At 44.6% G+C, this 24,865-nt stretch overlaps 1 protein-coding gene across 1 annotated transcript in view; it reads left to right on the forward strand.

Annotated features, from left to right (window-relative positions):
• Positions 1-1,341: 1,341 nt before the first annotated feature.
• Positions 1,342-24,865, forward strand: part of kank4 (KN motif and ankyrin repeat domains 4) — a gene marked incomplete at its 3' end in the record, with an annotated part of 49,124 nt that continues 25,600 nt past the window's right edge. The window contains exons 1-2 of the mRNA XM_084191178.1: positions 1,342-1,414; positions 10,322-13,225. Of these exons, the coding sequence (XP_084047304.1) occupies positions 1,399-1,414; positions 10,322-13,225 (2,920 nt within the window). The 5' untranslated portion in view covers positions 1,342-1,398. The remainder of the gene's footprint in view (positions 1,415-10,321; positions 13,226-24,865) is intronic.

Below are 24,865 nucleotides of genomic sequence, written 5' to 3' on the forward strand. Positions count from 1 at the left end.
AGTAGGGCCGGTGTGGATAGATGGCTGGGGATAGAGCCATGACTGTACAAGATAGAGACACCAGTGGATAGAAACTCATCTGCTCTAGATCACACATTGCTTTGCTGTCAGTGTTTGGGGATTATTTATGGAGTGCTCCAGCTGGTTGTTATGGATACATGATCAGGTTCCTGTGTGGATTGGCTGTCATTTTAATTGATGGCCTTGCCGTCCAATGCGGTGCCTGTGTGCTGTAGTGTATTCCTGTGATATACTCTGATGGTAAACAGCCTACTTCTAATCTAAGCACACAGTCTTTGCCCAGCGCCATCGTCCCAGTGTGTACTTCTTGCCGATACAGGACATTTGTTACCGGGCAGAAAGATGCTTCCTCTGTTCTCTCCACAGTCATCAAAGCAGAATGTGCAAAGGGAAGACTGCCACTTGCAATTTGTTCATAGACTTAGTCTTCAAAAGTGTTTTGTTCTTTGTGAATTATTAAGGGATTTGTGAAGGTAGGAAACGGACAAAGAGATGACAATGAAAGTGGTTTAGAACCTACAGTGTTCCATGATAACACATTTAAAATGACAAAGCAATCATAAGGATTGATACAGGTTGCACTGTTTATATTGCACTGAAATTGATTCCCGCCTGCCAGGTTCAAGTTCACACTCAAACTCTCATTAAAACAATGCTCCAGGCTCTGAGTGACTGTGTCCTCCTAAGTAGCAGGTATTTTTTCACTGGCACAAATTTGCATGGAAATTGTGTGAATGTGTGCTTATTTGCTAAATTGCTTTGGCATTTATATTTTGCTGTCGATTTAATGTAGCTATTTAAATGGGTTCAATATGAAAAGCACACTGAAGGTTGTGTGTTATTCGTATTATTGGATATTACATCTAAAAGCTTTGAATAAGCCTCTAAAAGTTTTGAAATCTCAGTTTTCCCATCCCTGTTGCCTCATTCAAAGCCCTCATAAAAACCAGGGGCTCTGGTTTCTTGGCAGCTCCAACTGGAACAAACGACACAAAATGGCACCCAGATGGAACATTTTCCTACTTAGTCGGATGAAACTGTATCCCTTGTCAGTGTTGTGGTGATTTTAAATGGCCACCGAGGATCTCTCCCTCTCTGTTAGACAATAACACAGGGGAGAAGTTGTCATTACCAACAAATAGTTATCACGGGTCACTGGTAGAACACAATGAGAAACAGTCGTTTCACAGGCTTCACTACGTTCTTATCTCTTTTCAACACAAATATGTTTAAAACAAAACAGAGGTTGTATTTCAACCAGTTGGCCAGTGTTGATATTCAGTGTTATTTCAGTGGCTCACAGACTTCAATTATCTTTTCCAGGTTGCCAACTCTGACTAGAGAGAAGTCATTCCATGACCCTGAACTACTACAGCGATGGAAAAGAAAAGTGGTAAGTAAACCCACATAAAAAGACTAGATTAATATAGAATTCTGTAGTTTTTATTTATCCCTTATTTTACCAGGTAAGTTGACTGAGAACACATTCTCAACCTGGAGAATAGTTACACAGGAGAGGAGGAAGGAGCCAATTGGAAGCTGGGGATGATGGCCAGATTGGCAATTTAGCCAGGACAAACACACCTACAATAAGTGCCATGGGATCTTTAGCGACCACAGAGAGTCAGGACACCCGTTTAACATCCCATCCAAAAGACAGCGCCTTACAAAGGGCAATGTCCCCAATCACTGCCCTGGGGAATTGGGATATTTTTGGGGGACCAGAGGAAAGAGTGCCACCTACTGGCCATCCAACACCACTTCCATCAGCATCTAGTCTCCCATCCAGGGACTGACTAGAACCAACCCTGCTTAGCTTCAGAGGCTAGCCAGCAGTGGGATGCAGGGTGGTATGCTATGGTAGTGAACGGTAGAATCCTATACTCCACACTATAGTATCCCTCGATCGTGTAGCGCTTACTATATTTTATTGACCAAAGGCCGGCAGGTGGTGATATTGAGTCTTCTGTACTTTTTCAATGCTAGAACATGAACGGTTCGGTACCAGAATTTGTTACTTTCGGTACTTCTGTCAAATTTGTCTCAAGTCATATACAGATTGAGATGATTGAGTATGTCTAGTAATTTGTCTAAATCTTCTCAAGGGGGCAGTAGCTAGCCAGGCTGCGCTTGCGCGAGACACTTTTGAGAAGCAAGCAAGAACATTGAAAATGCCGACAGCATGGCTTCTAACGAAAAACATACCTCCACACCCGCAGCTTGATAAAACTGGCTCCAGAAGTGAACTATGGGAAAACTTTGATTACAGACCAGACGAGGGCCAGCCCACCGAAACAACAGAGCAAAAGGTGTTACAAAGCAGTGTAAGGGAGGTTTAGTTCCAAAACAAAAAACACAATTTTACAGATGACATTTACATTGTAACGTTGTCGTTATTCTACTAAATTTGAATGTTTTTTTAATGACAATGACACACATATATTCAGCATGGCATTCATGTGAGCATTATAGACTGAACAAAAATATATAACGCAATATGTAAAGTGTTGGTCCTATGTTTCATGAGCTGAAATAAAAAATCCCAGACATTTTCTACATGCACAAAAAGCTTATTTCTCTCAAATTTTGTGCACACATTTGTTTCCATCCATGTTAGTGAGCATTTCTCCTTAGCCAAGATAATCCATCCACCCGACAGGTGTGGCATATCAAGAAACTGATTAAACAGCATGATCTTTACACAGGTGCACCTTGTGCTGGGGACAATAAAAGGCCACTCTAAAATGTGCAGTTTTGTCACACAATACAATGCCACAGATGTCTCAAGTTTTGAGGGAGCATGCAATTGGCATGCTGACTGCAGGGATGTCCACCAGAGCTGTTGCCAGAGTATTTCTGTCTGTATTAAAGCCATTTTGTGGGGGGGAAATCATTCTGATTGCCAGGGCCTGGCTCCCCAGTGGGTTGGCCTGGCTGCCAAGTGGGTGGGCCTATGCCTTCCAAGGTCCACCCAGGGCTGCACCCCTGCCCATTCATGTGAAATCCATAGATTAGGGCCTAATTAATTTATTTCAATTGACTGATTTCCTTATATGAACTGTAAAATCGTTGAAATGTTTGCCTGTTGAGTTTACATTTCTATTCGGTATATGATTACACAACCCAAAAGTAATGTGAAATACACTTAACTTGACAGCAATATATTTAGACTACTTCGCATTTGTCTGGGCTTGCTAGCAATAGCCACTAGCGCCAGCCAGCAGCCCTGGGCACCCTGGGAAGTGAAATGCACTCTGGGAATCATAGAATGCTGTGTCAATTCTATTGTATTTCTATGGCGTGTTGACTGCAATATACAGTGCATTCGGAAAGTATTCAGACCCCTTTACTTCTTTCACATTTTGTTACTTTACAGCCTTATTCTAAAATTGATTAAATAGTTTTTTTCCCTCATCAATCTACACACAATACCCCACAATGACAAAGCAAAAACAGATTTTTCCAGAGATGTTCCATCGGGTTCAAGTCCGGGCTCTGGCTGGGCCACTCAAGGACATTGAGACTTGTCCCGAAGCCACTCCTGCGTTGTCTTGGCTGTGTGCTTAGGGTCAATGTCCTGTTGCAAGGTGAACCTTCGCCTCAGTCTGAAATCCTGAACGCTCTCAAGCAGGTTTTCATCAAGGATCGCTCTGTACTTTGCTCCATTCATCTTTGCCTCGATCCTGACTAGTCTCCAGACCATGCCGCTGAAAAACATCCCCACAGCATGATGCTGCCACCACCATGCTTCACCGTAGTGATGGTGCCAGATTTCTCCTGGTCTGAGAGTCTTTAGGGGCCTTTTGGCAAACTCCAAGCGGGCTGTCATATGCCTTTTACTGAGGAGTGGCTTCCGTCTGGCCACTCTACCACAAAGGCCTGATTGGTGGAGTGTTGCAGAGATGGTTGTCCTTCTGGAAGGTTCTCCCATCTACACAGAGTAACAATAGAGCTCTGTCAGAGTGACCATCGGGTTCTTGGTCACCTCCCTGACCAAGGCCCTTCTCCCCCGAATTCTCAGTTTGGCCGGATGGCCAGCTCTAGGAAGAGTCTTACTGGTTCCAAACCTATTCCATTTAAGAATGATAGAGGCCACTGTGTCCTTGGGGACCTTCAGTGCTGCAGAAATGTTTTGGTATCCTTCCCCAGATCTGTGCCTCAACACAATCCTGTCTCAGAGCTGTAGGGTCAATTCCTTCGACCTCATAGCTTGGTTTTTGCTCTGACATGCACTGTCAACTGTGGGACCTTATATAGACAGTTGTGTGCCTTTCCAAATCATGCCCAATCAATTACATTTAACACAGGTGGACTCCAATCAAGTTGTATAAACATCTCAAGGATGATCAATGGAAACAGGATGCACCTGAGCTCAATTTCGAGTCTCATAGCTTCAGAAATGAGCTTCAAAGTATGTTGTTTTGGAACTAAACTATTCATTTAATACATGAAATGAGTTAGCTGTAATGATTTATAGGTCTAATGTCATTTGACCAAATATTATGGCCATAGATCAGCAAATTAACCCTGATATGTATTACATTTTAGAACAGTTTAGATGTAATTGTACAATTATTTTGTCTGCTCTGAGCCTCCTATATGGTTTTGCATATGGAAAATTGAAGGTATGTTTGATTATTTAGCAAGAAATTGATTATAGAATAGAAGACATTGTATGTGTTCTACCAGTTAACATTGTTCAATGTTTTAAAAAAATAAGCCCAGTGGTTATTCTGTGACTTTAGCCTATACGTTTTATTTTGCCGCGGTATCGTTTCGGTATTGAGTATCGTTTTGGTATTGAGTATCGTTTTGGTATAGAGTATTATGATCCTAATCCTGGTATTGGTATCAAAGTCAAAAATCTGGTATTGTGACAACACTAAATCTTACCATCCAGAAGCAGTGTATGTAGCCGGCAATACACTCGTATCCATAACATTCTCCATTCAGGCTGAAAATTTGCCACCATGCTATAGTGCTAATGCCTATGAATTCTAGTCCCGGAGGTTGCTTATAACGTTCAGCCAATCAGGTTTAACGTGGGGCGCAACATCAGGAAGTTGCATTAGCCACTAGCATGGTGGTGGAAAATGGTGTTTCAAAGTAAGCATATTTTGGACAGTAAGATGAAACGACAATATCGCCATCTGCCGGCCTTTGGGCTAAATATTTTGTATACTGTGTAGAATACTACACACTGTAGTATCCCTCGATCATGTAGTGTTTGTTAGCATTTCTAGATCGATTAGACTACTAGTTAGCTTTGTCGATGCCATTTTGATTTGAACGTGCTGTCCTTGGGGATATCATGCCAGATATTTTCTCTGAGGTTCCTTTTTTACTTTCTGTACTTCTAAAATGGTTACACACACAGTGCTTTAATACATTTCCTGCAAGATTGTAATTGATTGAGGTTTAGGTGAGGGTTATGGTGATGCCGGTCTACTGTGGGACTCCAGTTAAAGAACAGGCGGAGGCAGAGATGTAGTTCAGATTAAGAGTGTTTATAGATTCAGGTAATGGAGATGATAAATGGCAGGGAATGAGTGACAGTTGTTGACATGCGACTCGTCTTGAATTGAGACTTGGTACAGTGAGGGAATTAAGTATTTGATCCCCTGCTGATTTTGTATGTTTGCCCACTGACAAAGACATGATCAGTCTATCATTTTAATGGTAGGTTTATTTGAACAGTGAGAGACAGAATAACAACAAAAAAATCCAGAAAAACGCATGTCAAAAATGTTATAAATTGATTTGCATTTTAATGAGGGAAATAAGTATTTGACCCCTCTGCAAAACATGACTTAGTACTTGGTGGCAAAACCCTTTTTGGCAATCACAGAGGTCAGACGTTTCTTGTAGTTGGCCACCAGGTTTGCACACATCACAGGAGGGATTTTGTCCCACTCCTCTTTGCAGATCTTCTCCAAGTCATTAAGGTTTCGAGGCTGACGTTTGGCAACTCAAACCTTCAGCTCCCTCCACAGATTTTCTATGGGATTAAGGTCTGGAGACTGGCTAGGCCACTCCAGGACCTTAATGTGCTTCTTCTTGAGCCACTCCTTTGTTGCCTTGGCCGTGTGTTTTGGGTCATTGTCATGCTGGAATACCCATCCACGACCCATTTTCAATGCCCTGGCTGAGGGAAGGAGGTTCTCACCCAAGATTTGACGGTACATTGCCCTGTCCATCGTCCCTTTGATGCGGTGAAGTTGTCCTGTCCCCTTAGCAGAAAAACACCCCCAAAGCATAATGTTTCCACCTCCATGTTTGACGGTGGGGATGGTGTTCTTGGGGTCATAGGCAGCATTCCTCCTCCTCCAAACATGGCGAGTTGAGTTGATGCCAAAGAGCTCGATTTTGGTCTCATCTGACCACAACACTTTCACCCAGTTCTCCTCTGAATCATTCAGATGTTCATTGGCAAACTTCAGACGGGCCTGTATATGTGCTTTCTTGAGCAGTGGAACCTTGCAGGCGCTGCAGGATTTCAGTCCTTCACGGCGTAGTGTGTTACCAATTGTTTTCTTGGTGACTATGGTCCCAACTGCCTTGAGATCATTGACAAGATCCTCCCGTGTAATTCTGGGCTGATTCCTCACCGTTCTCATGATCATTGCAACTCCATGAGGTGAGATCTTGCATGGAGCCCCGGGCCGAGGGAGATTGACAGTTCTTTTGTGTTTCTTCCATTTACGAATAATCGCACCAACTGTTGTCACTTTCTCACCAAGCTGCTTGGCGATGGTCTTGTAGCCCATTCCAGCCTTGTGTAGGTCTACAATCTTGTCCCTGACATCCTTGGAGAGCTGTTTGGTCTTGGCCATGGTGGAGAGTTTGGAATCTGATTGATTGAATGCTTCTATGGACAGGTGTCTTTTATACAGGTAACAAGCTGAGATTAGGAGCACTCCCTTTAAGAGTGTGCTCCAAATCTCAGCTCGTTACCTCTATAAAAGACACCTGGGAGCCAGAAATCTTTCTGATTGAGAGGGGGTCAAATACTTATTTCCCTCATTAAAATGCAAATCAATTTATAACATTTTTGACATGTGTTTTTCAGGATTCTTTTGTTGTTATTCGGTCTCTCACTGTTCAAATAAACCTACCATTAAAATTATAGACTGATCATTTCTTTGTCAGTGGGCAAATGTACAAAATCAGCAGGGGATCTAATACTTTTTTCCCACACTGTAGGCTTTGTATGCAGTATGGTTTATCTAAAAGGAGACAAAGGTGCAAATAATAACGGGCAATAACAGCAATGAACATACATCATTAAATTGGCTGTTAATCATTGACAATCATTGACAAATGAAATAAGCATATAAATGGGTAGTCATGCATAAATATAGCAGCAGTTAACAATTAATGGCCAGAAAGGGGGTGCAATAGCATGCGGCATGGTAGGACAAAGATATTACATTTACATTTTAGTCATTTAGCAGACGCTCTTATCCAGAGCGACTTACAGTTAGTGAATACATATTTTTTTTTATACTGGCCCCCCGTGGGAATCGAACCCACAACCCTGCCGTTGCAAACGCCATGCTCTATCAACTGAGCTACATCCCTGCCGGCCATTCCCTCCCCTACCCTGGACGACTTGTGCGCCGCCCATGAGTCTCCCGGTTGCGGCCGCCGGCGGCGACAGAGCCTGGATTCGAACCAGGATCTCTAGTGGCACAGTTAGCACTGCAATGCAGTGCCTTAGACCACTGCGCCACTCAGGAGATAGGAAGATATAGCAGGCTAATAGCAGGCTAATTTATCAATGTCTACATAGCATGGCAAGCAAACCATAAAAACTAACAAAAGTAGGAAGCCTAGCAATAAAGCACCTAGTTAGCATAAAAGGCAATGCACAAAAAGCACAACAACTATTAACGTGACCATTAACACTACAAGTACCAAAGAGAACAAATCAAGGGACTCAAAATGGCTGTTTGACTGAGCCGATAGCATTTACATTTTACATTTTCGTCATTTAGCAGACGCTCTTATCCAGAGCGACTTACAAATTGGTGCATTCACCTTATGATAGGCAGTGGGACAACCACTTTACAATTATTTTTATTTTATTTTTTGGGGTGGGGTAAGGGGGGGTAGAAGGATTACTTTATCCTATCCCAGGTATTCCTTAAAGAGGTGTGGTTTCAAGTGTCTCCGGAAGGTGGTGAGTGACTCCGCTGTCCAGGCGTCGTGAGGGAGCTTGTTCCACCATTGGGGTGCCATTTCACAGCCATTAGCGACCAATATCAACTATAAAAAACAAACAATGATGAGGGAGTCCTCTTCTTATCCTCTTCTATAAGATAAAAAGTTTGTACTCACAGTTCAATGACACATACTGGTTGTGGTTTGTGAGAGTTGTTTGTCGTGCTCAACTACTCAGCATTGTCTGTGTGAAGGACCCGGAATGAAAGGCGACACTCTCGAACCTGCCGTACCTTGCCTAGAGATGGGTAGAAGGCACACCTGCCACGAATACCCTCCCCCGCATCCACGTCACCGAGCAGGGAATTATGTACAAATATAAAAAACCAACTAGCAGTTCCTTTTGGCTTTACCAGTATAAATCATCAACAATCATCAGACAGCCAATAATACATACCCAGATAGTGGCTTGCTCTTCTCAGACAGTCATAAATATGCTAGGTATGTGAAATGATCCTCTTTGATAATATGATATATGACTTGAAGTCCAGCATTTTTTGGGGGGGTGTTGGGGGGGGGGGGGGTATGATATTTGTGCGTCTGTTACTTTCTCACTCATCATTATTCACGATTCATTCAGGATTATCCATAGCATCCACATTAATGTAGAAGTGTTAAATTCTTATTTACAATAAACGTGACTCCAAAATGACACAATACATTATTTACCATTCATTTCTACTGGGCACAAAATTATCTGAAACACAACCAAAACAAACAGCAAATGCATCCAACAAGTTTATACAGTCACAGGTTTAATGTAGTCATTGCGTGCTAGGAATATTGGACCAAATAATTAACTTTATACTACTTTAATATACATATAAATGAATTTGTCCCAATCCTTTTGGTCCCGTAAAATGGGGGGACAATGTACAAAAAGTACTGTAAATGCTAAACGGTTCACACAATATGGATGAATATACCCTCAAATTACAGCTGACAGGCTGCCCTTTAGCCTCATAGTCATAGTATCATCTCTAATCCAAAGTGCTGGAGTACAGAGCCAAAACAACAAATCTGTGTCACTGTCCCAATACTTTTGGAGTTCACTGTATATCACCCATAGCCAGGGAAGTAGGGGTGATGAGGGTGCTGCAGCATCCCTTGAAAAATAAGAATAAAAAATAATTTCACAATAGTGCGCTGGGCCTTTACTAGTATTAGTGGACCGATATAGATGTCTGTAGCACGAGCAAAACATTTTTTTCAGCTTCTCCACTTTGGCAAAAAAAGGTAATTGTAAGAGTTGTTGCCCTGTACCATTTCTCTGCGATTGTCATTCTAATGGTATCCAGAAAGAACAAAACCCTGTCCTCAAACATTTACATCAAAAGGTGAAAAGTTATGGGCAAAGACACAAAACATCAAATTAAATATTTTTCTTGATAAAATAACATGGAAAACAACCACTTTTTTGTGCAGTATTAATTTACCATCCTTACAAACCACTTAATGTAAATTTACATTACTGTATTGTACATAGGCTGGTCATCTAGGTTTGTACCAAGGTCCCATTTAGCTCAGTTGGTAGAGCATGGCGCTTGCAACCTCAGGGTTGTGGGTTTTATTCCCATGGGGACAAGTAAGAAAATGTATGCACTCAATAATCTCGATAAGAGCGTCTACTAAACAGGAATGAATAGACCATTTCAGTTTTCACATTGAAATAAGTTTAATTCGCAAAGTATTTCAAGAAACTGGAAAACAGTATTTTTTTATTCCACAAGTATTATCAGATTAACTGTTTTGTACAGATAATTATCAGACTCAAGTTACAAATGCTGGTAAACACTCAAATACATTTAGTTTACATTTTTTCACAAAAGTAGTGCACTGGGCCTTCACTAGTCCTGTATTAGCAGACCAATACAGATGTCTTCAGCGCAGGAAAAAAAAAAATCTTCATCCCCCAAAAATCGAAGCACCCCCACCCCCGAACGACTTCCCGTGGCTATGGTGCCCCCCCCCCGGGATGAGCTTAATGTTTTGCTCAAGGCCGGACAGTACTGTACAGCATGTCCCTGAATGCATGGGGATGACTGTGAAAACTAAAAGCCCTGTCTTCATGTTTCAGCAAATGGCTACCCTAGAGCTGGGGCAGAGAGTGGAGATGGGAGTCAGAGGAAGCAGCTGCCCTACTCCGTAGAGACCCCCTACGGCTTCCACCTGGACCTTGATTTCCTCAAGTATGTGGACGATATCGAGAAAGGCAACACCATCAAGAGGGTGCACATCCAGCGCAAGGCCAGGTGCCCTCCTAAGTTCAGCACCCTTCCCAGGAACTTCAGCCTGCTTGGGCATGGAGCCTGGCCAGCCCCTAAGGACACCTGGTCCTCCACCTCCACCCTAGGGCCCAAGCCCCGGGGCAGAGTCACCGAGGTCCAGCAGATCTTGGATTTTAGACACAGTGATGGAGGTAGTGGCACATCGGGGGGTCATAGCCAGAACAGCAGGGTGCAGGGGGGTAGCTTAGCCTCTGCCAGGCCCAGTGAGGAGGCAGGTGCTGGGGCTCGGGTGTTAGGCGAACAGCTCCTGTGGAGGCCCAACCTCCTCCGGACGTCCAGCATGCCAGTCACCATCCCGCACAGGAAGGACTCTGAGTCTGGGGACGAAAGAACGGAGAACGGCTCATCTGAGAACGTGGTCTGTGCTGTGCCCCAGGACCGATTGGGGCTGCACCAGCAGATCACCGCAGCCCTGAAGAGGGTCAGAGAGCTGGAGGACATGGTGAGGACCATCCCAGAGCTCAAGTCCCAGATCTGCTCACTGAGGGTGGAGAGAGAGCAGCTAATCCTCAGGCTGCAGGACCAAACCAAACCCCAGCCTCCACACCCCCCACAAAGTGCCTCGCCCTCCCCAGCCCCAAGCACTGATCCTGGGCCAGCCTCTCAGCTGCCGGGTGCTGGAGCAGCAGTGGATCCCGGGAGAGCAGAGAGCACCGGGTCAGAGACAGAAATGCAACAGGAATCCTTAAAGAGTACCGCACAAGAAGGAGAACCAGATAGGCTTTTAGCAGCACAGGAACCAGAGAGACAGGCACAGACATCAGAGGGACCAGATAGACAAACATTTGTGAATCCATTAGCGCACACAGCGGAAAGGCAAACAGAGCAATCAGAGAACGTTACAATACTGAAAGCACCAGAACCTTTAGACAGTAGAGTGTTTGTGCAAGTCATAGAGGGAGTCAGTGTCAGTGGTGAGGGGGACCTTCATAGTATCAAACAGCTCCAGGCTAAGCTAGTAGCGCTAGATGCTAAGCTAAGTCAGGCTAGCGAAGACCTGGATAGAACGAACAGTCTCCTGAGACAACAGGTAGAGGAGAATAGGATGAAGGAGGAGAGGATACTACAGCTGAGCGAAGGAGGAATAGGAGGAGCGGAGGAGGTGTCCGGGGAGAGACAGACAAGTAGGAGGACCAGTGTGGACCAGCAGACCGAGACAGAGCGAGTGGGAAGTGTAAGTCAGGAGACAGAGACAGAGAGGGCTGATATGGTGGAGCAGGGCACAGATACAGAGAGGATAGTCATCTGTTTAACAAGAAAGAGGGCTGATATTGTGGACCAGGGGACGGAGACGGAGCAGTTTGACACTCAAGACCAGGTGACAGAGACAGAGATGGTAGTTGTATGTCCAGTCAGACCACGTGCTAACAGTGTGGATCAGGGAACAGAGACAGAGAGAGTGGATACGGTGGACCAGGTGACAGAGACACCGCCTGGAGACAGTTTAGACCAGGTGACGCAGACAGTAGTCAGTGTAGATCAGACGACAGAGACAGCACCTGAACGTGCAGTGAGACCAGCGAGACATAGGGCTAACAGTGTGGACCAGGGGACAGAGACACAGACAGTGGATACTATGAACAAGGTGACAGTGACAGAGACACAGACAGGAGTCAGTGTAGAACAGGTGACAGAGACACAAACACAGACAGCACCTGTACGTCCAGTGAGACCAGCAAGACATAGGGCTAACAGTGTGGACAGGAGAACAGAGACAGAAAGAGTGGGTACAGTTGACCAGGTGACAGAGACAGTGGTGGCACAGAGTGCATATCAGCAGACAGAGACAGAGAGAGACAGAGTTGAGACTAGCAATAACCCACATACAGAAATAGAGATTGAGAGTGCAGCCATAGTAAGTGCAGCCATAGAAAGTGCGGTCACAGAAATTGAGGAAGCAGAACGTGTAGTCTCATGCAGTGTGGTTAAAGATGGTGATATCACTGAGAGTGCAGTAAGTTTTGTGGTTGTAGAAAGTGTGGGCACAGATAATGTGGCCACAGAGAATGTGGTCACAGAGAATGTAGTCACAGAAAGTATGGTAACAAAGAGACAAGTAGTGGTAGTAGAGGAGACTGTAGTTGAACAAATTACAGTGACTGAAAGTGTGGTTACGCAGAGTACGACCACAGAGAGTACAGTCATAGAGAGTGCGGTCACAGAGAATTTGGAAACCGAGAGCGAGGTTGTAAAGACCACAGTTACAGAGAGTATGGTCACAGAAAGTGCGGTCATAGAATCTCCAGCCCCAGAGAGCACAGCAGTAGCACCCACTCCCTCTTCCAGCCAGACCCAGATGGGTCAGAAGGAGTCTGAGCAGGCCCATCCCCAGTCACAGAACCCTAGTTGCGGGTCCAACCCAGTGAAGGCCCAGGCTCAGGCCCCTCGCCAGGGGTCTAACCCAGCCCTGGGCCAGGTGGTGACGCGCCTCACAGGGCTGATCAATGAGCAGTGGGCCCAGCTGGGTGGCAGCCAGGACAAGCCAGACAAGCAGGAGACCCCCAGCCCGAGTGCCCAAAAGCCTGCAGAGGGGCAGGGTATGCCCGCCACGGGGAAGCCTTCAGCGGGGAAGGCAGCGGGGAAGTCAGGGCTGTCTAAGATTAGCTCCATCCAGAGCCAGCTGGTCAGCTCCCTCAGTGCCCTGTCTGCCTTCTACTCACCTGGACAGAAGGCAGCCGCCAGCAAACAACAAGGTACGTCAATGTTTTTGTACAGTATCAATGTATTTAACATGATAGTAAGTACATATAAATTAGTATATGTGGTCCAGGCTGGAATCAAATCCACTGTATGTCCCACTGTCATTTTAAGATTCTCACTCACATGTCATCTCAGACTGGGCCTAAGTGAGCATTTTACTGTTAGTCTACACCTGTTGTTTACGAAGCATGTGACAAATAAAATGTGATTTGATTTGATGATATTCTGACAGTCCCAATCAAATGTTGATACACTTTAAACCCTCTTTTCCATCAAGCTCAGGCGTTGTTTACCATGAGATCACTCCTCTGGCCCAGGTCCAATAGCTTTATCTCCATGATACTGAGCTGTCTCCTGTCTTGGCACAAAGAGCCCATGGTTTCTGTCTACAGAGTGTCAGCTCACAGGGATCCTCCATTGACTGATAGGCCAGGGGCCTCCGTGTGTGTGATGGCTATTGATTGCGATGGCTAGTGGTGGAACACGTGTAGTGGAGCAGGCTAAATGACATTGTTGGACGACCTCCAAGAACAGATCAAATATGCAGTTTCTTCTCCGTCTCCCTTCTTCCCCGTTCCCTCCTTCTTCCCCCTCTCCCTCTCTTCTTCTCCTTGTTGTGTTTTGGCCCAGAAGTAGTAGTCCGCTACCACATATAGCTTATATTCATTTCAGTGGGGAGAGCATACACAACAGCGTGGCATTTGATTGTGACCCCCTGCTCTGTGTATCCAGCTATTGATTGGTCTGGAGAGCGTCACTGACATTTGAGAAAAGGTCTGGCTTAAATTGCATTGCTTACAAAACGCCCAGCTCGGGCCCACTTAATATTGGAAACAGAACCACTACAACCACATGAAGAGGCAGAGCCAACCAACCCAACATCCCCTCCCTCATCCCATCTATCTCATTGTCCCTCCAATACGGTATAGACAACACACACTCTCTGAAAAAAAGATACCAAATTGTACAGCCAGGCACCACACCCTCATTGGGTAATTTTTTCCCTAAATCATATCACAATAAACATGTTTTTATTTTTTGTATTTTACCCTAACGACGCTGGGCCAATTGTGTGCCGCCCTATGGGACTCCCGGTCACGGCTGGTTATGACACAGCCTGGGAATGAACCCGGGTCTGTAGTGACGCCTCAAGCACTGCGATACAGTGCCACTCGGAAGTCCTCACAATAAACTTTTACCAGTTGAATGAAATATTGTATTAAATTATGCAAAGTAGGTGATACTCATTAAATATGCACATATTTGCATATCGCGCAAATAAATGTTTCTGGACACTGGATGAAGTCAGCCTAAATATTTTAGTATCATTTTGTTAAGACACTTCAGGACCATAGGCCTCCCGAGTGACGCAGCAGTCTAAGGCGTCACTACAGACCCGCGTTCGATCCCAGGCTGTGTCACAACCGACCGGGAGTCCCATAGGGCGGCGCACAATTGGCCCAGCGTCGTCCGGGTTAGGGGAGGGTTTGGCGGGGGGGGGGGGGGGATTTACTTGGCTCATTGTGCTCTAGTGCCTGCAGGCTGACTTCGGTCGTCAGTTGAACAGTGTTTCTTCCAAAACATTGGTGCAGCTGGCTTCCGGGTTAAACGGGCGGGTGTTGAATGAGTTGACCTTCGCCTCTCCCGAGCCGGATGGGGAGCTGTAGCGATGAGACAAGGTCGCAATTGGATATCACGAAAAAGGGGGCAAAATACACACAAAAAATACACTCCAGGACTGGACTTGTCCAGAGCAGATTGTGGATTTCATCTTTCCATCTGTAAAATACTAAAGACAAAAGATGCATTTTTCCAAATAACATTTGATCTAGAATAACACATTTACAACATATCAACAATTCCCTCTGGGCAAGTCTGGAGAATATATCTATCGATAACCACACACATTTTGGTGATGCAGATGCTACTGAAGCTGAGCAAAATGTGTTGGCGTGTGGGAAGAGTCAGATTTTTGGGAAATGGCAGTTAAAGACAAGGACACTGAATTTAGACAACCAAACATATTCAGATTAAGATTCAGATCAACTTTATTATCCCACCAGGGGAAAATTCATTTGGTCATGTGCTTAAAAAGACGGTACATAAAACATGAAAACACAGAAACTACACAATATAATTAATTAAAAGTGCTACAGCTACACATTTAAAGTGAAAGTGCAATATGCTGTATACTCGAGGGACCAACAGACTATCTATTATACAGCCTAATGGCTGTTGGAATAAAAGAGTCCCCATATCTATCTGTTTTGATTTTATTTTTGAGAAGTTTCTTTTCCCTTGTCCGGCTGCTGCTGTAACTGAGTTTTGAGTGAAGGGGATGAGTACTGTCCTGTAAAGTGTTTCAAGTTTTAGGAGGATGAGTTTTGTGTACAGGTTGGTGGCTGATTCTTGATCTATACCAATTATCCTTCCCGCCGTCTTGAGCAAGCGGTGAAGCTTGACTTGGTCTTGCACTTGCATGTTTCCAAACACGCATACCAGACCAAAGGACAGGACACTCTGCTAATTTAGACCCAATTACCATCTCTTCAAAGTAAGTTACTAAATATAGTCCAGTTTGTAACATTCTCTATGAAATGGGCTTTTGAATTATGTGTAATGTAATGTAGTGAGGTTTGAAATTATTGATTGTAAAATGGTTAAAATTAATTCAAATGTTTTTTTTGTTTTTCTTAAGGGGGTAGATCAGCTTTAATATTGCAGATAGATTGTAACTTCCATCAATGTAATTGTCTGCATCACTTTCCATCCCCCATATGTTTTTTTTTCTCTCGCAAAAAATAATAATATATATATATATATACATACATACATACACATACATACACATACATACATATAAATACGTATACATACATATACATACATGCCCCACCACCCCTTCCCTAATTGGAGTAAACTAGTGAACAACAACGCTTAGGCCTCTCCTTCCAGCTTATACATACTACAGTGAGGAAAAAAAGTATTTGATTCCCTGCTGATTTTGTACGTTTGCCCACTGACAAAGAAATGATCAGTCTATAATTTTAATGGTAGGTTTATTTGAACAGTGAGAGACAGAATAACAACAACAAAATCCAGAAAAACGCATGTCAAAAATGTTATAAATTGATTTGCATTTTAATAAGGGAAATAAGTATTTGACCCCCTCTCAATCAGAAAGATTTCTGGCTCCCAGGTGTATTTTATACAGGTAACGAGCTGAGATTAGGAGCACACTCTTAAAGGGAGTGCTCCTAATCTCAGTTTGTTACCTGTATAAAAGACACCTGTCCACAGAAGCAATCAATCAATCAGATTCCAAACTCTCCACCATGGCCGAGACCAAAGAGCTCTCCAAGGATGTCAGGGACAAGATTGTAGACCTACACAAGGCTGGAACGGGCTACAAGACCATCGCCAAGCAGCTTGGTGAGAAGGTGACAACAGTTGGTGCGATTATTCGCAAATGGAAGAAACACAAAAGACCTGTCAATCTCCCTCGGCCTGGGGCTCCATGCAAGATCTCACCTCGTGGAGTTGCAATGATCATGAGAACGATGAGGATTCAGCCCAGAACTACACAGGAGGATCTTGTCAATGATCTCAAGGCAGCTGGGACCATAGTCACCAAGAAAACAATTGGTAACACACTACGCCGTGAAGGACTGAAATCCTGCAGCGCCCGCAAGGTCCCCCTGCTCAAGAAAGCACATATACATGCCGGTCTGAAGTTTGCCAATGAACATCTGAATGATTCAGAGGAGAACTGGGTGAAAGTGTTGTGGTCAGATGAGACCAAAATGGAGCTCTTTGGCATCAACTCAACTCGCCGTGTTTGGAGGAGGAGGAATGCTGCCTATGACCCCAAGAACACCATCCTCACCGTCAAATATGGAGGTGGAAACATTATGCTTTGGGGGTGTTTTTCTGCTAAGGGGACAGGACAACTTCACCGCATCAAAGGGACGATGGACGGGGCCATGTACCGTCAAATCTTGGGTGAGAACCTCCTTCCCTCAGCCAGGGCATTGAAAATCGGTCGTGGATGGGTATTCCAGCATGACAATGACCCAAAACACATGGCCAAGGCAACAAAGGAGTGGCTCAAGAAGAAGCACATAAAGGTCCTGGAGTGGCCTAGCCAGTCTCCAGACCTTAATCCCATAGAAAATCTGTAGCGGGAGCTGAAGGTTCGAGTTGCCAAACGTCAGGCTCGAAACCTTAATGACTTGGAGAAGATTTGCAAAGAGGAGTGGGACAAAATCCCTCCTGAGATGTGTGCAAACCTGGTGGCCAACTACAAGAAACGTCTGACCTCTGTGATTGCAAAGAAGGGTTTTACCACCAAGTACTAAGTCATGCTTTGCAGAGAGGTGAAATACTTTCCCTCATTAAAATGCAAATCAATTTATAACATTTTTGACATGCGTTTTTCTCGATTTTTTTGTTGTTATTCTGTCTCTCACTGTTCAAATAAACCTACCATTAAAATTATAGACTGATCATTTCTTTGTCAGTGGGCAAACGTACAAAATCAGCAGGGGATCAAATTCTTTTTTCCCTCACTGTATATACATTTTATGGACAGAGTCTTCCTCTACCCTCAACCTCTCCAATCATTTTCATGATGTCCATCCAGTTTGCTTTGATATGCCATATCTTTCTAACTGTGCTCTTTCACAAAAGCTCTCAACCTATAACCCATATACTTATTATGGACACAGTATGCTTTACATTAGTTACCCTGTTGTTATTAGTTGTTATTAGTTGTTATTAGTCCCATCCTTCAGCTCCATTCAACACCTCCCATCTATCTCTTAACACCATCCGTATTAGATTTATATTTGCCATATATTTTTCAACTGTACTGTGATGTTTCACAAAAGTTCTGAACCCTTCTATTCTCATTGCTTCTACAGATTGTACATTGAAAATAAACATTTTTGCTAAAAGTATTATTATATTATTGATCGATTGACTATGACTTTTCAGATCACCCAGTAGTGCTATCTGCAGGGTTAGCTCCAGGTAAATATTGCAATCCTTCAGCCATTCCGGGACCTGTGACCAAAAATAAGCTACAAATGGACAGTACCAAAACAAATGATCTAATGATTATGTCTCTTCGCAGCAAAATCTGCAGAGATGGGAAGATTGTATCCCCCATATAAATAACATTCTATTGGTAGCAAGAATTTTGTATAAAAGTTTTAATTGAAAAATTCTAAGTATCGTTTTGCGTATCAGTTCATAAACAATCTATATGGGACGGCTGTCAATCCTTTGGTCTTTAAATGAAACTGGTATACTTTTTTATTTATCACAATTTTCTTTAACCAATTATGTTCTTTAAGGCAGAGCCGACAGACAAGTTCCTTACTTTTTCCCCCTTCCACTTTCCTCTTCCATTTTTGCAGTAATGCTGCAAATATTTGGTTTTAATTTTGGGTAGAGCAGACATTTCCATATGTTTTTGTTAGCTGCATGTGTGACATAATTCCACCAGTCCTACCTATGATATCATTTACGAACATTATACTTTTTTTTTTATTATTAAAAAAATTGTTTTTTTTATCAATTAGTATATTTGAGTTTAACCACAATATTTGTTGCATTATTTGTTCTGTCGTTTCTGGAGGATTAAATTGAAATTGCAACCAACTTTCTATGGCTTGTTTTAGAAATAGTGATATTTGGGAGATTATTTCCTTTTCAAATAACTGAAAGTGAGAGGTTGTAATCTCAATAAAGGGAAAAAGGCCATTCTTGAACATGGGGTGAGAATTTGCTGGAGAACCAGTTCGGATTTAAGTATAACCTTTGTATGACTGAAGCTTTTAGTGATAGTCTAATGCTTTAATATTTAATAATTTCTGTCCTCCGAATTCATATTCATTATATAAATAGGCCCATTTAATTTTGTCTGGCTTGCCGTTCCAAATAAAATGGAATATTTTTTTCTCATATAATTTAAAAAACTGTTTGCTAGGTGTAGGCAAGACCATAAGCAAATAGGTCAACTGGAATAATACTAAAGAGTTAATCAGGGTGATTTTTCCACAAATAGACAGGTATTTACCTTTCCATGGTAGCAATATTTTATCTATTTTTGCTAACTGTCTATTAAAAGTTATTGGAGTGAGATAATTTTTTTCATTTGGGATATGTGACATCACCATCAGACCATTTTATTGGTAAACTACATTGTAATGTTAAAATTGTGTTTTTTAGTGATCAAATGCGTAATTTAGTACATTTATCATAATTTGGTTGTAATCCAGAGAAGTTAGAAAATGTATCTGAACTCAGCAAAAAAGAAACGTCCTTTCACTGTCAACTGCGTTTATTTTCAGCAAACTTAACATGTGTAAATATTTGTATGAATATAACAAGATTCAACTGAGACATAAACTGAACAAGTTCCACAGACATGTGACTAACATAAATTGAATAATGTGATCCTGAACAAAGGGGGTGGTCAAAATCAAAAGTAACAGTCAGTATCTGGTGTGGCCACCAGCTGCATTAAGTACTGCAGTGCATCTCCTCCTCATGGACTGCACCAGATTTGCCAGTTCTTGCTATGAGATGTTACCCCACTCTTCCACCAAGGCACCTGCAAGTTCCCTGACATTTCTGGGGGAAATGGCCCTAGCCCTCACCTTCCGATCCAACAGGACCCAGACGTGCTCAATGGGATTGAGATCCGGGCTCTTCGCTTGCCATGGCAGAACACTGACATTCCTGTCTTGCAGGAAATCACTCACAGAACAAGCAGTATGGCTGGTGGCATTGTCATGCTGGAGGGTCATGTCAGGATGAGCCTGCAGGAAGGGTACCACATGAGGGCGGAGTATGTCTTCCCTGTAACGCACAGCGTTGAGATTGGCTGCAATGACAACAAGCTCAGTCCGATGATGCTGTGACACACCGCCCCAGACCATGACGGACCCTCCACCTCCAAATTGATCTCGCTCCAGAGTACAGGCCTCGGTGTAACGCTCATTTCTTCTAAACTACGACTCATTTACACTACATTTACATTTTCGTCATTTAGCAGACGCTCTTATCCAGAGCGACTTACAAATTGGTGCAGTCACCTTATGATAGCCAGTGGGACAACCACTTTACAATATTTTCTTTTTTTGGGGGGGTGGGGTAAGGGGGGGTAGAAGGTTTACTTTATCCTATCCCAGGTATTCCTTAAAGAGGTGGGGTTTCAAGTGTCTCCGGAAGGTGGTGAGTGACTCCGCTGTCCTGTCATCATTTACATTTACATCATTTAGCAGACGCTCTTATCCATCGTGAGGGAGCTTGTTCCACCATTGGGGTGCCAAAGCAGCGAACAGTTTTGACTGGGCTGAGCAGGACCTGTGCTTCCGCAGTGGTAGGGGGGCCAGCAGGCCAGAGGTGGATGAACGCAATGCCCTCGTTTAGGTGTAGGGACTGATCAGAGCCTGAAGGTACGGAGGTGCTGTTCCCCTCACAGCTCCGTAGGCAAGCACCATGGTCTTGTAGCAGATGCGAGCTTCAACTGGAAGCCGGTGGAGTGTGCGGAGGAGCGGGGTGACGTGAGAGAACTTGGGAAGGTTGAACACCAGACGGGCTGCGGCGTTCTGGATGAGTTGTAGGGGTTTAATGGCACAGGCAGGGAGCCCAGCCAATAGGAAGTTGCAGTAATCCAGACGGGAGATTACAAGTGCCTGGATTAGGACCTGTGCCGCTTCCTGTGTAAGGCAGGGTCGTACTCTGCGAATGTTGTAGAGCATGAACCTACAGGATCGGGTCACCGCCTTGATGTTGGTGGAGAATGACAGGGTGTTGTCCAGGGTCACGCCAAGGCTCTTTGCACTCTGGGAGGAGGACACAACAGAGTTGTCAACCGTGATGGCGAGATCATGGAACGGGCAGTCCTTTCCCGGGAGGAAGAGCAGCTCCGTCTTGCCGAGGTTCAGCTTGAGGTGGTGATCCGTCATCCACACTGATATGTCTGCCAGACATGCAGAGATGCGATTCGCCACCTGGTTATCAGAAGGGGGAAAGGAGAAGATTAATTGTGTGTCATCTGCGTAGCAATGATAGGAGAGGCCATGTGAGGATATGACAGAGCCAAGTGACTTGGTGTATAGCGAGAATAGTAGAGGGCCTAGAACTGAGCCCTGGGGGACACCAGTGATGAGAGCACGTGGTGCGGAGACAGATTCTCGCCACGCCACCTGGTAGGAGTGACCTGTCAGGTAGGACGCAATCCAAGAGTGAGCCGCGCCGGAGATGCCCAACTCGGAGAGGGTGAAGAGGAGGATCTGATGGTTCACAGTATCAAAGGCAGCAGATAGGTCTAGAAGGACGAGAGCAGAGGAGAGAGAGTTAGCTTTAGCAGTGTGGAGAGCCTCCGTGACACAGAGAAGAGCAGTCTCAGTTGAATGACCAGTCTTGAAACCTGACTGGTTTGGATCAAGAAGGTAATTCTGAGAGAGATAGCAAGAGAGTTGGCTAAAGACGGCACGCTCAAGAGTTTTGGAGAGAAAAGAAAGAAGGGATACTGGTCTGTAGTTGTTGACATCGGAGGGATTGAGTGTAGGTTTTTTGAGAAGGGGTGCAACTCTCGCTCTCTTGAAGACAGAAGGGACATAGCCAGGGGTCAAGGATGAGTTGATGAGCGAGGTGAGGTAAGGGAGAAGGTCTTCGGAAATGGTCTGGAGAAGAGAGGAGGGGATAGGGTCAAGCAGGCAGGTTGTTGGGCGGCCGGCCGTCACAAGTCGCAAGATTTCATCTGGAGAGAGAGGGGAGAAAGAAGTCAAAGCATAGGGTAGGGCAGTGTGAGCAGGACCAGCGGTGTCATTTGACTTAATAAATGAGGATCGGATGTCGTCAACCTTCTTTTCAAAATGGTTGACGAAGTCATCCACAGAGAGGGAGGAGGGGGGAGGGGGAGGAGGGTTCAGCAGGGAGGAGAAGGTGGCAAAGAGCTTCCTAGGGTTAGAGGAAAATGCTTGGAATTTAGGTCCGCAGGGAGTCTAGTTTTCCTCAATTTCCACTCGGCTGCCCGGAGCCCTGTTCTGTGAGCTTGCAATGAGTCGTCAAGCCACGGAGCAGGAGGGGAGGACCGAGCCGACCAGGAGGATAGGGGACATAGAGAGTCAAAGGATGCAGAAAGGGAGGAGAGGAGGGTTGAGGAGGGTTGAGGAGGCAGAATCAGGAGATTGGAGGGAGAATGATTGAGCAGAGGGAAGAGATGATAGGATGGAAGAGGAGAGAGTAGCGGGAGAGAGAGAGCGAAGGTTGCGACGGCGCATTACCATCTGAGTAGGGGAAGAGTGAGTAGTGTTGGAGGAGAGCGAGAGAGAAAAGGATACAAAGTAGTGGACAGAGACTTGGAGGGGAGTTGCAGTGAGATTAGTAGAAGAACAGCATCTAGTAAAGATGAGGTCAAGCGTATTGCCTGCCTTGTGAGTAGGGGGGGACGGTGAGAGGGTGAGGTCAAAAGAGGAGAGGAGTGGAAAGAAGGAGGCAGAGAGAAATGAGTCATAGGTAGACGTAGGGAGGTTAAAGTCACCCAGAACTGTGAGGGGTGAGCCATCCTTAGGAAAGGAACTTATCAAGGCGTCAAGCTCATTGATGAACTCTCCAAGGGAACCTGGAGGGCGATAAATGATAAGGATGTTAAGCTTGAATGGGCTAGTGACTGTGACAGCATGGAATTCAAATGAGGAGATAGACAGATGGGTCAGGGGAGAACACATCTCTCGGGTATGCGAGAACACATGGTCAGACGAGGAGAGAGCAGTAGGAGTAGCAGTGTGTTCTGTGGTAATCCATGTTTCCGTCAGCGCCAAGAAGTCGAGGGACTGGAGGGTAGCATAGGCTGAGATGAACTCTGCCTTGTTGGCCGCAGAACGGCAGTTCCAGAGGCTGCCGGAGACCTGGAACTCCACGTGGGTCATGCGTGCAGGGACCACCAGGTTAGAGTGGCAGCAGCCACGCGGTGTGAGGTGTTTGTATAGCCTGTGCGGAGAGGAGAGAACAGGGATAGACAGACACATACAGTGGGGAAAAAAAGTATTTAGTCAGCCACCAATTGTGCAAGTTCTCCCACTTAAAAAGATGAGAGAGGCCTGTAATTTACATCATAGGTACACGTCAACTATGACAGACAAAATGAGAAAAAAAAATCCAGAAAATCACATTTTAGGATTTTTAATGAATTTATTTGCAAATTTTGGTGGAAAATAAGTATTTGGTCAATAACAAAAGTTTCTCAATACTTTGTTATATACCCTTTGTTGGCAATGACACAGGTCAAACGTTTTCTGTAAGTCTTCACAAGGTTTTCACACACTGTTGCTGGTATTTTGGCCCATTCCTCCATGCAGATCTCCTCTAGAGCAGTGATGTTTTGGGGCTGTCGCTGGGCAACACGGACTTTCAACTCCCTCCAAAGATTTTCTATGGGGTTGAGATCTGGAGACTGGCTAGGCCACTCCAGGACCTTGAAATGCTTCTTACGAAGCCACTCCTTCATTGCCCGGGCGGTGTGTTTGGGATCATTGTCATGCTGAAAGACCCAGCCACGTTTCATCTTCAATGCCCTTGCTGATGGAAGGAGGTTTTCACTCAAAATCTCACGATAAATGGCCCCATTCATTATTTCCTTTACACGGATCAGTCGACCTGGTCCCTTTGCAGAAAAACAGCCCCAAAGCATGATGTTTCCACCCCCATGCTTCACAGTAGGTATGGTGTTGAGTGGCGCAGTGGTCTAAGGCACTGCATCGCAGTGCTAGCTGTGCCACTAGAGATCCTGGTTCGTATCCAGGCTCTGTCGTAGCCGGCCGCGACCGGGAGACTGGGGCGGCGCACAATTGGCACAGCATCGTCTAGGGTAGGGGAGGGAATGGCTGGCAGGGGATGTAGCTCAGTTCGTAGAGCATGGCGTTTGCAACGCCAGGGTTGTGGGTTCGATTCCCACTGGGGGTATCAAAAAACAAAAAGTAATGTATGCACTAACTGTAAGTCGCTCTGGATAAGAGCGTCTGCTAAATGACTAAAATGTAAAAATGTAAAAAATGTGTTCTTTGAATGCAACTCAGCATTCTTTGTCCTCCAAACACGACGAGTTGAGTTTTTACCAAAAAGTTATATTTTGGTTTCATCTGACCATATGACATTCTCCCAATCCTCTTCTGGATCATCCAAATGCACTCTAGCAAACTTCAGACGGGCCTGGACATGTACTGGTTTAAGCAGGGGGACAGGATTTGAGTCCCTGGCGGCGTAGTGTGTTAGTGATGGTAGGCTTTGTTACTTTGGTCCCAGCTCTCTGCAGGTCATTCACTAGGTCCCCCCGTGTGGTTCTGGGATTTTGTGTTCATTTTGACCCCACAGGGTGAGATCTTGCATGGAGCCCCAGATCGAGGGAGATTATCAGTGGTCTTGTATGTCTTCCATTTCCTAATATTTGTTCCCACAGTTCATTTCTTCAAACCAAGCTGCTTACCTATTGCAGATTCAGTCTTCCCAGCCTGGTGCAGGTCTACAATTTTGTTTCTGGTGTCCTTTGACAGCTCTTTGGTCTTGGCCATAGTGGAGTTTGGAGTGTGACTGTTTGAGGTTGTGGACAGGTGTCTTTT

Source organism: Coregonus lavaretus, assembly GCF_964263955.1.
Source record: "Coregonus lavaretus genome assembly, contig: HAP1_SCAFFOLD_1390, whole genome shotgun sequence".
In the NCBI taxonomy this organism is placed as follows: Eukaryota; Metazoa; Chordata; class Actinopteri; order Salmoniformes; family Salmonidae; genus Coregonus; species Coregonus lavaretus.